Here is a 12,079-nt window from a genome sequence, read left to right as displayed (position 1 = left end):
ATAAACTACAAGATCTGTTAAAACTGCTGTGAATTTTATCGCATATAGAAAAAATGCCCTAAATATTTTGGCACTTGATACGAAGACTGTATGAAATTCAAAAACGGGCTGTTATTATTTTAAACTACGTTCCAGTTAAAAGGTAAATTTTCTTTGCTTCTCAATAAAGATAATTAAAAAGGGTTAAAATTGTAATCACTAAACATGACCGCTAATCGTTTCAGTTAAAACTACTCAGATTAAGTGAAACTATACTTGACGCGGCGAATGATGATGCCTATCAATCTATCAAATAAGTTATGACAGTTCATTTTTTTATAGAGTAACTGTCAATGTCAAAGGTTTCATACCTTTTGTTGGTAATTTAACACATTTTTTATTATTTTGAAATGTAGAGTCAGACCAAGAAAAGTCTGCAGCGGATTTGATAGCCCACGCAGTGCAAGTATTATTTTAAACGTCAAACTTCTATGAAATTATGACGTATAAATAACACTGGCACTGCGAGGGCTATCAAATCCCTGCAGACTTTTTGTAGCTTAACTCTAACAAAAATACTGTAAAAACCTATTTCTTCAATTATTTTTTAAATTAGGTATATCGAAAAGCTATTTGGAGGAGCTGTCATATGGATCATCATTCGCCGCGTCAGGTATAGTTGACAGTAGAACTATACAATATCAAGAATACAAAGTATTTTGTGTAAACAGTGAAGTAATAGGCAAACAAACAGTAATTAATATCGTATAAAACCGTCAGGTATAAGTACAGTATATTAACAATCAGTCTCAAGCCAATACATACGGATCCCCATAGATAATTGATAAAATATACAATACGTTATCACCTCTTCGAATTGCAATTCGACTTAATGATCGTTTTTCCCGATAGCTTTCGACCGTTTTTTTTTTCAGTTTCCAACTGCAATTAAAGGAGGATAACGCGTTATGACTTAACACTAAAATCTACCGAGAGTTGGTCCGTCTGTTAAAATATAAAATAGAGAAGCTGTTGATCTAAGTAACGCCACTGATAGTCTGCCGCAAGCGCCGAAGCATACACCGCGGGGCGGGGCGCGGGCGCCGCGGAAGACCTCGATAGGAGCACTACCGGCGCCCCGCCTCAAAAGTCATCGGATTAAAGTAGGAATCGAGCGGCACTGAAACCCAGTTTAAGGACCAAAGTAAATTGTCAGGGTACAATCAAGTGGCACTAAGAATGCGAAGGAGCCCGGAAGGCGTGATCGTTCACATCCGCGACATGACCAAGTACCGGCCGTCGGACAGCAGCTCGCGCGTGTCGGAGGGCGAGCCGGGGCTGAGGCTCGGCGCCACCGACGGCGTCGAGTACGTGTCGCGGTTGAACTTGCCCAGTCGCTTCTCGCTCTCCGAGGCCAAGGAGCATTCCTCCTCTACTATCTGCTCGAGTGGAGACTCTCTGAGCGCGTCGCCGTTGAGGGCTAGTGCGTTGACGAAGCCGTGCGCTCGATCTGGCGGCGGCTCAGTGTAGGTCTCTGTAATGGTTTCAGGAAGGGCTTCAGCTGCGCGCGCTCGCCGTGCGTGCTTTGTCGTATGACCTCCCGTCTCCGTATCTCTCTCTAGCCGGTGACCTGACCGTGATCGCGTCAGCTGTCGCTGCACGTACTCCTCCAGCGCCTGCTCCTCGCTCTTAGTCAAGTATTTGTGCAGCACGATTAAGAATATTCCTATCCCAAGCGCGAACAATCCGGACCACACTAGCTCGTTAAACCAGTTGCCGGAGCCGATGGTGCTCCAGGACGTGACGTCATCGGGAAGTAAACCTGAGCCGATGAGGAAGAAGGCGAGGACGAGGAACACGACTCCGAGATGGAGCATGCCCACGGAGGAGACGACCTCATTCTCGCTGGTGCGGGTGTTCTTGAAGCGGCGCCGCTCGAGGCTGCCCGTGGAGCAGTGCGGCGAGGTGACGCCGGACTCAGTGGACTGCAGAGAGTAGCGGCGCTCCTTGGCGCGCTGCTGCTCGGCGCGGCGCTTGCGCTCGCGGCGGATGGCCAGCGCGGAGTGGAGGCCCACGGCGTGCATCCTGCAAGCACGGGCACGGGTGAGTGTGTGTGGCGGCCAGCGGCCGGCACCGCACCCGTGCCCGCGCCGCGCCGCCACGCACAAGATACGCCGGTTCGGCGGCACAAGCGGATAACACACGGCGCAAGGCGTCGAGCGGTTCCAAAATTTGTACTAATTTATTATATAAACCGCCTAATGGTACCGCATTCGGCGCTCCTCGAAGGCGGTTCTGTGTGTTATCCGCTTAACCCTTCTAAAATCTACAGTAGTGTGGCATAAAAATTGGAAACAAATATGTAATTTAATTATTGTATTTTTGGAGCTTAACATAACCCAAGAATATAAGATTTAGATTAAGTCACCACGCTACTGAGATTGGAAGCCTGCGATTACTAAAACTAGTTTTTGAACTTTTTTAACTGCAGACTAAAATTGCCAGCACTGGAGCGTATCTTCTGCTTTTGAAAAACATAAATTTAGTTATCTTACTGGTACTTTAAAATGCATTCCCAAAAATGTCTCGTCAAGCAAAGGCTTACGACAAGGTGCATAAATCAAGGGTGCGTGTCAGCCCGTGTCGAAGTGTAAACGGGGCGTTACGGGCGGAGTGGCCCCTGGCTATATTAAACGTAAAATCACATTGGATTGGACTTGAATAAAATATATGTAACTGACATTCCGTAGAAGATGGAAATGGGTAAGTTTTATGCCTTAATTTAGTCCTGAAGTATGAAAGAGTTATTTTACTAATTCTATATGGCCAAGTTTATTTTAACCAATTGGATAATTTAATATATGTATTTTTATACATTTATCCTCTAGCCTCCCAGACACCAAAATGTGCCAAGATAAATGCAATTTTGATATGTCAAAATAAAGAATCAAATTAGACTGGAACGGGAGACCTTTGATAGGTCTCTGGGAGGCTAGAAGTTTAACTCTTATTGTGGGTATTAAAAAAATTGGTAACCAGTTTGTCAACAATTTTTATTTATTTATTCAATGTATTTCATTTTCATAAAATATAAGTAAATATAAATAATGTATTAACATCGTTTCTGTGACTTTGGCAAATATTTAAAGCGTATTCACTCAATTTATTTTTCTTAATCTGCATTACATCTGTTTCCATTCAAGTTATAAATTAATTCAATGCACAATTTTATATTCAAAAATATTCCTAAATTTCCACGTTCCACTCTGATGAACCTGCGATATTTCATACGAATTCCATTACAATTCCTCCGGTGAGAAATGGCGGAACTTCCCAAAGTTAAAACCTGCTTCTAACTTGACATAAGAGATCTGCGCAAATTATGCGGAACGGGAGTTATGGCGCTTTGCCGTCTGGAGGTAGTAACAGATAATAATGTGCCTGACATTTGAAATTGACAGATCTACCGTTTAACTGAGCCGGTTTGTAAGAAGATATTCAGCAGGCGTAGTGTCTGCTTTATCCACGTGATGAAATAACTGTCACTTTTTAACACCGCGGGATAGAAAGTGACGGCCACCGTCTTATCACGCTGTCACGTAGACCAGAACGACCATCATATCCGTGCAGGTCAGCTATCGACTGACTGAAGCTTTTACAAGCTTTTATTTAACTCGCAATGTTTGTAATATGTATGTTTGTTCAGGTCAAATCTTGCAAGCTAAATTAGACCTACTTCCTATTATTTGATTGAGCTGAAACTTCACATACATACCTAGGTATGGTGGGTTGTTGGGTGACAGTGCTATATTAGGGTACAGTCAAGCTAATCTGATGATGGACAGTCACCTGTAATAATATGTTACACTTCGAACGCCGCAAAAATATGTGACACGCTCCTATGGCTGCTATTGTAGAGCACAAATAAGATCGTGTCAGATATTTTTGTGGCCTTTATTGTCTATTATGGCAGGTGACTGGACATAGAAGGCCATAGGAACTCTGTGATAAAACAACGCAAACTTGTGTTTGTGTTTTGTCAGAATTGTCTAGATGCGTATTAGTTGCCTGTTGAAAGAAAAGTACACCAGCGATAAAAATTTGTATCAAAGATGTAATTTTTGACATAAAGCTTATTTATTAGGTTAAGCAAGTAAAGGATCAAGTGTCAAGTTACACTACGGCTGGTCTGTCGATCTTAAAAAGCTTTCTGAACTGAGCCGCCGGAGCCAAAGGGCTCTCGACTCAAGCTCCAATGAAGAACCCTCACTTGAGATGTATCTAGAGTTCTAGAGGGCAAGATGAAGCTCATTTGATACTTTTTCGCATGGTTCATTAAATCTAAGTTCGGCAAATCGCGACTTAATTAATTTAATTATTGAAAGGAAGTCTGAAGTTTGAATCAGTTTCAGTTCTTTTTGAAGTGAAAACTTCTTTAGCGGCGCTGTGTACTTTTTGAGGTGGGGAAAAAATGTTAAACTCGAGACAGCGTAAGGCGTAACCCTCACTTTCTACCGCGTGGCAAAAATGTATGCCTGAGCCTGCTGTTTCTTTTATAGTTCGTTTTTTTTAGCATTAGAAATGAGGTAAACAATTGAAAAACACATTTTAAAAATAAGTTACGGCAAATATGTAACAATTATGAATCTAATACGATCATTTATATTCTTCTGCTTTCATAAGTAATAGTTTCTGATTTTTAAAAAGCGTTTTTCAATTAAAAGACATGTTAAGATCGCTTACCTTCTCTCAAGTTCTTTCTAATGCTAAAAAAAACGAACTATAGGTGGCGCAGGGCGCTTGCGTGACGTCACGTGTGACGGACAATGTCATTGTGTTTGATTTAAATGCCATCTAGTGAGTTTCCCTCAAACTGGTATTAATATAGCTGTAGTACTCACAGTGATGTGCTTAGGGGTAAAGTGTGTTAGTAATGCGACGAAATAACGTTAGATGGTGTTAACCTCAGTTATACATAGTGCTGCAGACATTTTGTACTAGATGGCGCTGTTATTAAAATTTTGAGTTACAATGTCGTTGAGTTTTCACTTCTGCCGGCACTCCCGGAGTGCAACCCGTTGTTTTTTTTAATACCTAGGTACTCGTAATGAAATGACATATTGGACAGGACAACCAGTGTCAAGGTTGGGATACATGGGATAGTATCAAATTTATATTAATGATTTCGCCAAATATCAAAAGTGTGCTCGTAGAGTATGACGTTGTACAGTCACCTGCAATAATATGTTACTCTTCGAAGGCCGCAAAAACATGTGACACGCTCTTATGGCTCTATAAATAAGATAGTGTCAGATATTTTTGCGGCATTTGTTGTGTCACATATATATAGCAGGTGACTGTAGGTACAGGTATTGCTTTTGGTAAAGTGATAGCAGAACTTTACAAATATTGATTAAACGCGTTTCAAAACTAATTCTTCATTAGTTGCAAATTTCACGTTAGTTCACTGCATAATCAACTATCAATATTACACTTTGAACAACACTAATGAGCAAAAATAAAATATTCTCGAGACGACTTCGCCATTCTGAAATTCAACCAAAACTTCTAAACCAATTTAAGTTTCGTTCCGAAGCGAACTTGTCATTTCATTAAGTCACCATCTTGTCATTACAAGATCATTATTCATTATAAATAAGGTCCCTAAACGCAAACTTATGCAAGCGAACTTAGTGCACGCTGCTCTAACCTTGAACGCTCAACGCCACGCCGCACGCCCCGCTGGTTGCTCGCTTTGAGGCCATACACTTAGGTACATATTGTACATAAGACGTATGTTTGATGGCTGTGAGCTTAGGCGGCGATGAATGGCGGATCATTTTCCTGCCAAGTCTAGACGCTTAAATAACACGGGTTCGGTATTTGCTATAAAGATTGGCTAGCAGCAAGAATTAAATTTGGTGAAATTTTAGTAAAGCTTCGATTATTAGAACCTAGATAAGATAGATTCTTCTTAAATGTTTTACCCCTTAAAGTTTAAAGAACTTTTTAAATAAAAAAACAACGGGTTGCACTCCAGGAGTGCCGACAGAAGTGAAAACTCAATGACTAGTCTGCAGCACTATGTATAATTGACCCATCCTCCTTTCTATTGAAAAACTTTAGTTCCGAAATTGCTGGTCAGTGAGCTTAAATTTGTAGCGTTAATTGTTTAAAATTCGAATAGAAATTGTAAAGTTACCTTGCAGACCTCGCATCCAAATATATTTGGTCATGATATTTTGAGTTTTATTCACCAGTACTAGAGTTCACTTTTATTAGTGATTTCATCAAGACGTAGCTTTATTGAATTATATTGGAGTGATATAAAGTTATGTAACTGTGAGATCCTCGTATTTCAGCCCGTACAAGATTAGAACGTTGAGCTTTATTGCTTAATATAAAAGTCCAGTTTTAAATAATTGACCTGATTATGATACGTTATGACTAAAGTTCTTTAGTGAATAACATTGTCCGTCACACATGACGTCAGCGTTACGCGTTACGCGTTACGCTGTCTCGAGTTTATCAAATTTTCCCCACCTCAAAAAGTGCTCAGCGCCGCTAAAGAAGTTTTCACTTCAATAAAAACCCGTAAAAATACAACAGCTCTATCTAGTTAGTGAGTTGAACATATCTAAGAATAGTAGTAGGTAAGTAAATAACGCATGTAGGTACTTTTCTCGAAATCGAAATGAAAAGTGTTTAACTCGAGTGAAAGGCGAGCGAAACATCTCGTCAGGCCCTGTAGACAACATGCCATCGCTAAAACGCTACGTAGCGAACGAACCGCAACTGTCACTGCCACACTAATATGGAAGATTGAGTGATAGAGAGATAAGACACAAAGCGATTGTCACCTTGGCTAGACCGCCAGGAATGAATGCCTTTCATCTCTCGATTAACAATCTACTATTAACCGTTTCCCTATACGTTTTCAAACAAAGGTATACATTCATTGCTATAAATAATAAATAAAATAAATAAAAATAAAATGCGTTTATTTTCAGACAACAAGGTCCATAGTTTTGTTAGTACGTACTTAAAATAACAAATATAAACTAAAATTACAACTGGTAATTATTTATTTTTAGATTAGTTTTATTTATTTTTAGATTTAGTTTTTAAGTTTTTAGGTTAGTTATTTTATTATGTTTAAATTACAACTTAAAATTAAAAACTAAAATTATTAATACTAAACTAATAGGCTATACCTACAGGTTGCTGCTATACATGTTTAATTCGTATGTAATTGATTTCCGTAACCCTAAAACAGACTAACCCGCCATTTGTATGCTTCTAATCTTTATTCGACTGAGCTAAAACCTTTTGCAAAAACGTCTGATCTTTTTATAAATCCGCTTGTCGTTTACGTCGTTCTGTCACCGAGAATACAATGCTGTGCAATTCATTCAAAAATACTGTTATAAATAGGAACAATATAACGGCCCGATTCGAATTTTGCGATATGTCAAATATTACGGCTAGATACGATATGGATTAGATAGGTATGTCAGTGTCAAAAGTCATGTTTTTGTACTTTTTGTATGAAGATACGCCACTTTTAACACTGACATATCTAATCCATATCGTATCTAGCCGTAATATTTGACGTATATCTTAAAGTTCGAATCGGGCGTGGACAGTTGAGACCTTTTGGGTTGCGGGCGGCTTTTGTTCAGTGAAAAATGCGGGCGGGAGTTTAATGCTCATTGTTTTCGAGTTCAAAGGGCGTTGTTTGATTTTTAGGGTTCCGTAACAAAAGGATAAAAACGGGACTCTATCACTAAGACTCCTCTGTCCGTATGTCTGTTTGTCTGTCTGTCACCAGGCTGTATCGCATGAACCGTGAGAGCTAGACAGTTGAAATGTTCACAGATGATTTATTTCTGTTGCCTCTTTGACAACAAATACTAAAAAGTACGGAACCCTCGAGTCCGATTCGCACTTGTCAGGTTTTTTGAAGGTTTTTCAGCGTTATCTGCGAAATATCTTTGCTGTAACAGATTTCGAAAGGAACTCGAAAAGAGAGATTTTTACCCAGTTACCAAAGTCTTTACGAAATTGTGGTCAGGTTTTTGGTGACACAAACGATTCTGATTTTACAATTTGTGATGGTCGTGATATTGTTTTGATACCTTGGCGATCGTTAACGCTGATTGGTGCATTAGGAATGCAATGAAACTTGGCGATTAGGTATCTCGCTTGCACTAAGTGGTCTCCGTGCTTAGAGCATTTATTAACTGGAGATGTCATCGCTGTAATTATCTTTACGAAACAGTCAGTCAGTCAGTGGCGGGGGAGGGGACGTCAAATGTATTGCTATTTCTACATGATTTGTACGTAACGTACAAATAGCCATACAAAAGTTTGCACAAGTGCAGTCCACACAAAAGTATGCACAAGTGCAAGTTTTTCGGCAGAGGGGTAAGCTCTTAAAGGCGACTCCGGTTATTAAAAGCTCTAAGTCTCCGTGAGATGCCTAGGTAGTGTCGTCCAGAGTGATTGTCTAAGTCGTGTCAATCAAAACTGTAACAAATTTCTAGATCAAAATCGGCCGCATAGTCAAATTAATTTCCTGTAAAGTTTATTGACTCTGTTCCGATTCCAGTAAGTAGGCCGATACAAGGAAGTTTAGATTGTAGAACGCTGGGGCTATCACAATGTATCACACTTATTAACAATCGCATACGGCTGAAAATTGAATCTTATTGCAAACATGTAAGGTCTATAACTGTAAATCTGCAGAGTAATAGGAGGAAACAATGTTACACTAGAAATGTTTTCGATTTGTACAGAATTACAGATACGCTTCAAAAGTATCTACCCTCTATCTACCACTCTCTAAGATCTTATAACTCTGTATAAATAGAATAGATATATTGTAGCAGATATAGTTGGTCACACCAATTTGTCAGTCAGTAAGAACCAGGAAAACTATACTCATCCTTTTCTTTTGGGTGCTAGTACTAGTGTAAGTAGGGTTGCCAGATCGAAAGGCGCTATTATCGGGAAAAAATATCACTTTTTCGGGATTTTGGGACTTAAGTCGGGAAAAAAAAAACATTCAAATTAAAGTAATTGTATTAAGAACAACGACATTTTACATTATTGGCACTACGTCAGCTGCTCTGTCCATAGACGTTTTTATATAAAAATAGTATAAATTGTTTGAGATCTTGAACAAACAAAAAACTCAACGCGGGTCGCTCGCTCGCTCGACGTTCGGAACTTGAAATTATTGTTTTATAACGTGACCCCGTTTTTCGGGACAATTTTCACTTTATCGGGAATCGGGAACACATGCTAAAAATCGGGAGAATCCCGCCAAATCCCGACCATCTGGCAACCCTAAGTGTAAGACAATGATAGTATGATTCTCTGTCTATGATTGAAATGAGACAGTCCTCTGGAAAACTATATTTTTGAACGCGAACTGTAAAAATATATTTCTATTTATTAGAGAAGTAATACTCTTTCCAGAAAAATTAAACAAACTAACTTGTTAACTGCACTTGCCATGTTAATAGCAGATGTCGCCAACCCGCGGTACTTGTTGCGTTTGGCAGAGGTTTCGAACATTTTACAAATACTGCTAGTGAAGACAGGTGTCGTCAACTGGCAATACTTGTTGCGTTTGGCTGTGGTTGCCAACATTTTATTAAATGTTTCTGGTAAGGGCAGGTGTCGGCAACCAGGTGGACGCGTTGGGCAAGTCCTGGCGAAGTGCCAACTGCAGTTGTGAGGGGTGTCAAGTAATACGATTTATGTGAAGAGTTTTTTTAATATAGCTGGCTGTCCAATTTTGGGATATATTATTTTGATCGGATTTCGATTAAAAGTATAATTTAGATATTTAATGATAAACCAATTGCCCAGGGTTGTACCTACAGATAAAACAAAAAATAGGCATATAGAAGCATATGTTTCTAAGAAAATATGTATATATGAGTCTCTTTTAATAGAACGAATATATAGTGGTGCTATTATAGTATTGTTTATCCATGAAAAGAAATATACTTACATATTACTTATAGAGAAAAAATACGATGCAATTTTTTTAGGAAAATGGTTTACAAACTGTGTAATCCCTATTGTCCTGAGTCGGCCAATTATCAGCAATCCAAATGGTTTAGTACCTGTAAAAACAGAAACAATGTAAGTATATAAGTAGTAATTAAATTAAAAAAAACCGGCCAAGTGCGAGTCGGACTCGCGTTCCAAGGGTTCCGTATATTACACAATTTTTAACAATCAGTGCCGGATTAAGATATTTTGATGCCCTAAGCATTTCTAGTGGCCCCCTCTCCCTAGGGTCATCAAGATTACATTGATTTTTTGGTAAATTGAGAGAAGTTCATTGCCGCATTACAGCTGAGAATGGAAATCAGTCACATCATTTTATCACGAAAATTGACAGTGCCGCAGCAGTAATGTTGCAACAGAGTACCTAATGCTGTTGCAGTCGCCACCCGAATGTCACCTTTATCATAGCTTAGAAAGTAATAGAAACGCGAGCGAAGCGAGCGCGGAAATTTTTCGATATATAAACGCAATATGATAGACAGTTGTACATTTTTACTTTTAGTATGGAAATCAGTCACATCATTTTATCACGAAAGTTGACAGTACTGCAGCAGTAACGTTGCAACAGAGTAATGTTGCTGAAGTCGCCACCCGAATGTCACCTTTATCACACCTTATAAAGTAATTGAAAACGCGAGCGAAGCGAGCGCGAAAATTTTTCGATATAAAAACGCAATTTTAGTTATAGTCCCAACCAGGCGCGAATCCAGGATTTCATACAGAGAAGGGATGGGACAGTTTTCTATCAGCCTAGCTTCGCATAGGGCTCGATATTTAAGGGTCTCAGCGAGGTTGTTTTCATGCATAAAATATGCAAGAAAGCAGAGAGCTTGGAATTGAATTGGCGAAGTGTGAGAAAGGCAGTAGGCCCAGCTGCGAAAGAGGAAAGCTTGGATTTGGATCCACGCCCAAGTGTAATTAAGGCAGAAGATCAACTTTGCCGTAAGGCAGAAGGTCTCGCATAAGACCTAACGCCGAACCGCAAAAGAGTGGGTTGAAATCGAATCTATGCATGTAATCACGACTCTTCTATTACTGCGACCGATTGTTTCCCAAAGAATTACGCGCCATTATTTTTGCAAATTAGCTTTTGGACAGCTAAAAAAATCGTGTGGTAAAAACGATGTGTCTGTCCCTAATTTTAAAATTTGTTCACCTTTTTCAACCTGGCATTTTGGTGCCCCCCCTGAACGTGGTGCCGTAAGCACGTGCTTGTTTTGCTTATTGGTTACAAAGTCTTTATTAATTCAACCATTAAAGTCGACGAGTACAAAAAACTTTGAGCTAGCTCTCAATTTAACATATTTTTTTAAACATTATTTTTAATTTGACCTTACAATTACTCGTAAGTAGGTAAGACCGTTAAATATTTAAAATGATTATCTTATCAGAAAATTATCACCAATTACTCTAAGAAAACTACTACTCTAAGTAATCCGGCACTGTTAACAATGTATTTTTTATGTGAAACGTGAGTGAAATCTCTTTAAAAAATCCGTAGGGGTCGGATCAAAAACTGTAATTAAGTGCGACTCACGCTTGACTGTACATTTCTAATAGGTTTTCCTGTCATCTATAGGTATAGACCTATTTTATGTATTTTTTTTTAAATTTAAGACTTAGTAGTTTCGGAGATAAGGGGGGGGAATGGTCATTTTTTGCCTATTTTCTAGAATAACTTCTAAACTGTTTATTCGAAAATTATAAAAAAAATATATTTGAGATCCTTACAATAAGCTCTTTCATTTGATATGTAACATGATATAGTTCGAAAAATTAAATTTTTTCATTTTTTCATTTACCCCCCTAAAGTTGCCCCCATGTTTAAAATTCATTTGTTTACGTTACATGTCCGTATTTGGGTCACAAACTTACATATGTGTACCAAATTTCACCTTGATTAGTCCAGTAGTTCCGGGAAAAATCGGCTGTGACAGACGGACAGACAGACAGACAGACAGACGCACGAGTGATCCTATAAGGGTTCCGTTTTTTCCTTTTGAGGTACGGAACC

The 12,079-nt window shown here is 39.0% G+C and overlaps 1 protein-coding gene across 1 annotated transcript in view; it reads right to left on the bottom strand.

Annotated features, from left to right (window-relative positions):
* Positions 1 to 565: 565 nt before the first annotated feature.
* LOC134791746 (uncharacterized) overlaps positions 566 to 12,079 on the bottom strand; it is a 60,416-nt gene continuing 48,902 nt past the window's right edge. Inside the window, exon 2 of the mRNA XM_063762888.1 lies at positions 566 to 2,064. Within this exon, the coding sequence (XP_063618958.1) occupies positions 1,248 to 2,063 (816 nt within the window). The 5' untranslated portion in view covers position 2,064 and the 3' untranslated portion in view covers positions 566 to 1,247. The remainder of the gene's footprint in view (positions 2,065 to 12,079) is intronic.

The sequence above is a fragment of the Cydia splendana genome, chromosome 6 (genome assembly GCF_910591565.1).
Source record: "Cydia splendana chromosome 6, ilCydSple1.2, whole genome shotgun sequence".
Classification (NCBI taxonomy): Eukaryota; Metazoa; Arthropoda; class Insecta; order Lepidoptera; family Tortricidae; genus Cydia; species Cydia splendana.
The sequence above is the reverse complement of the archived record's forward strand: the minus strand, read 5'-3'. Positions and strand labels throughout refer to the sequence as shown.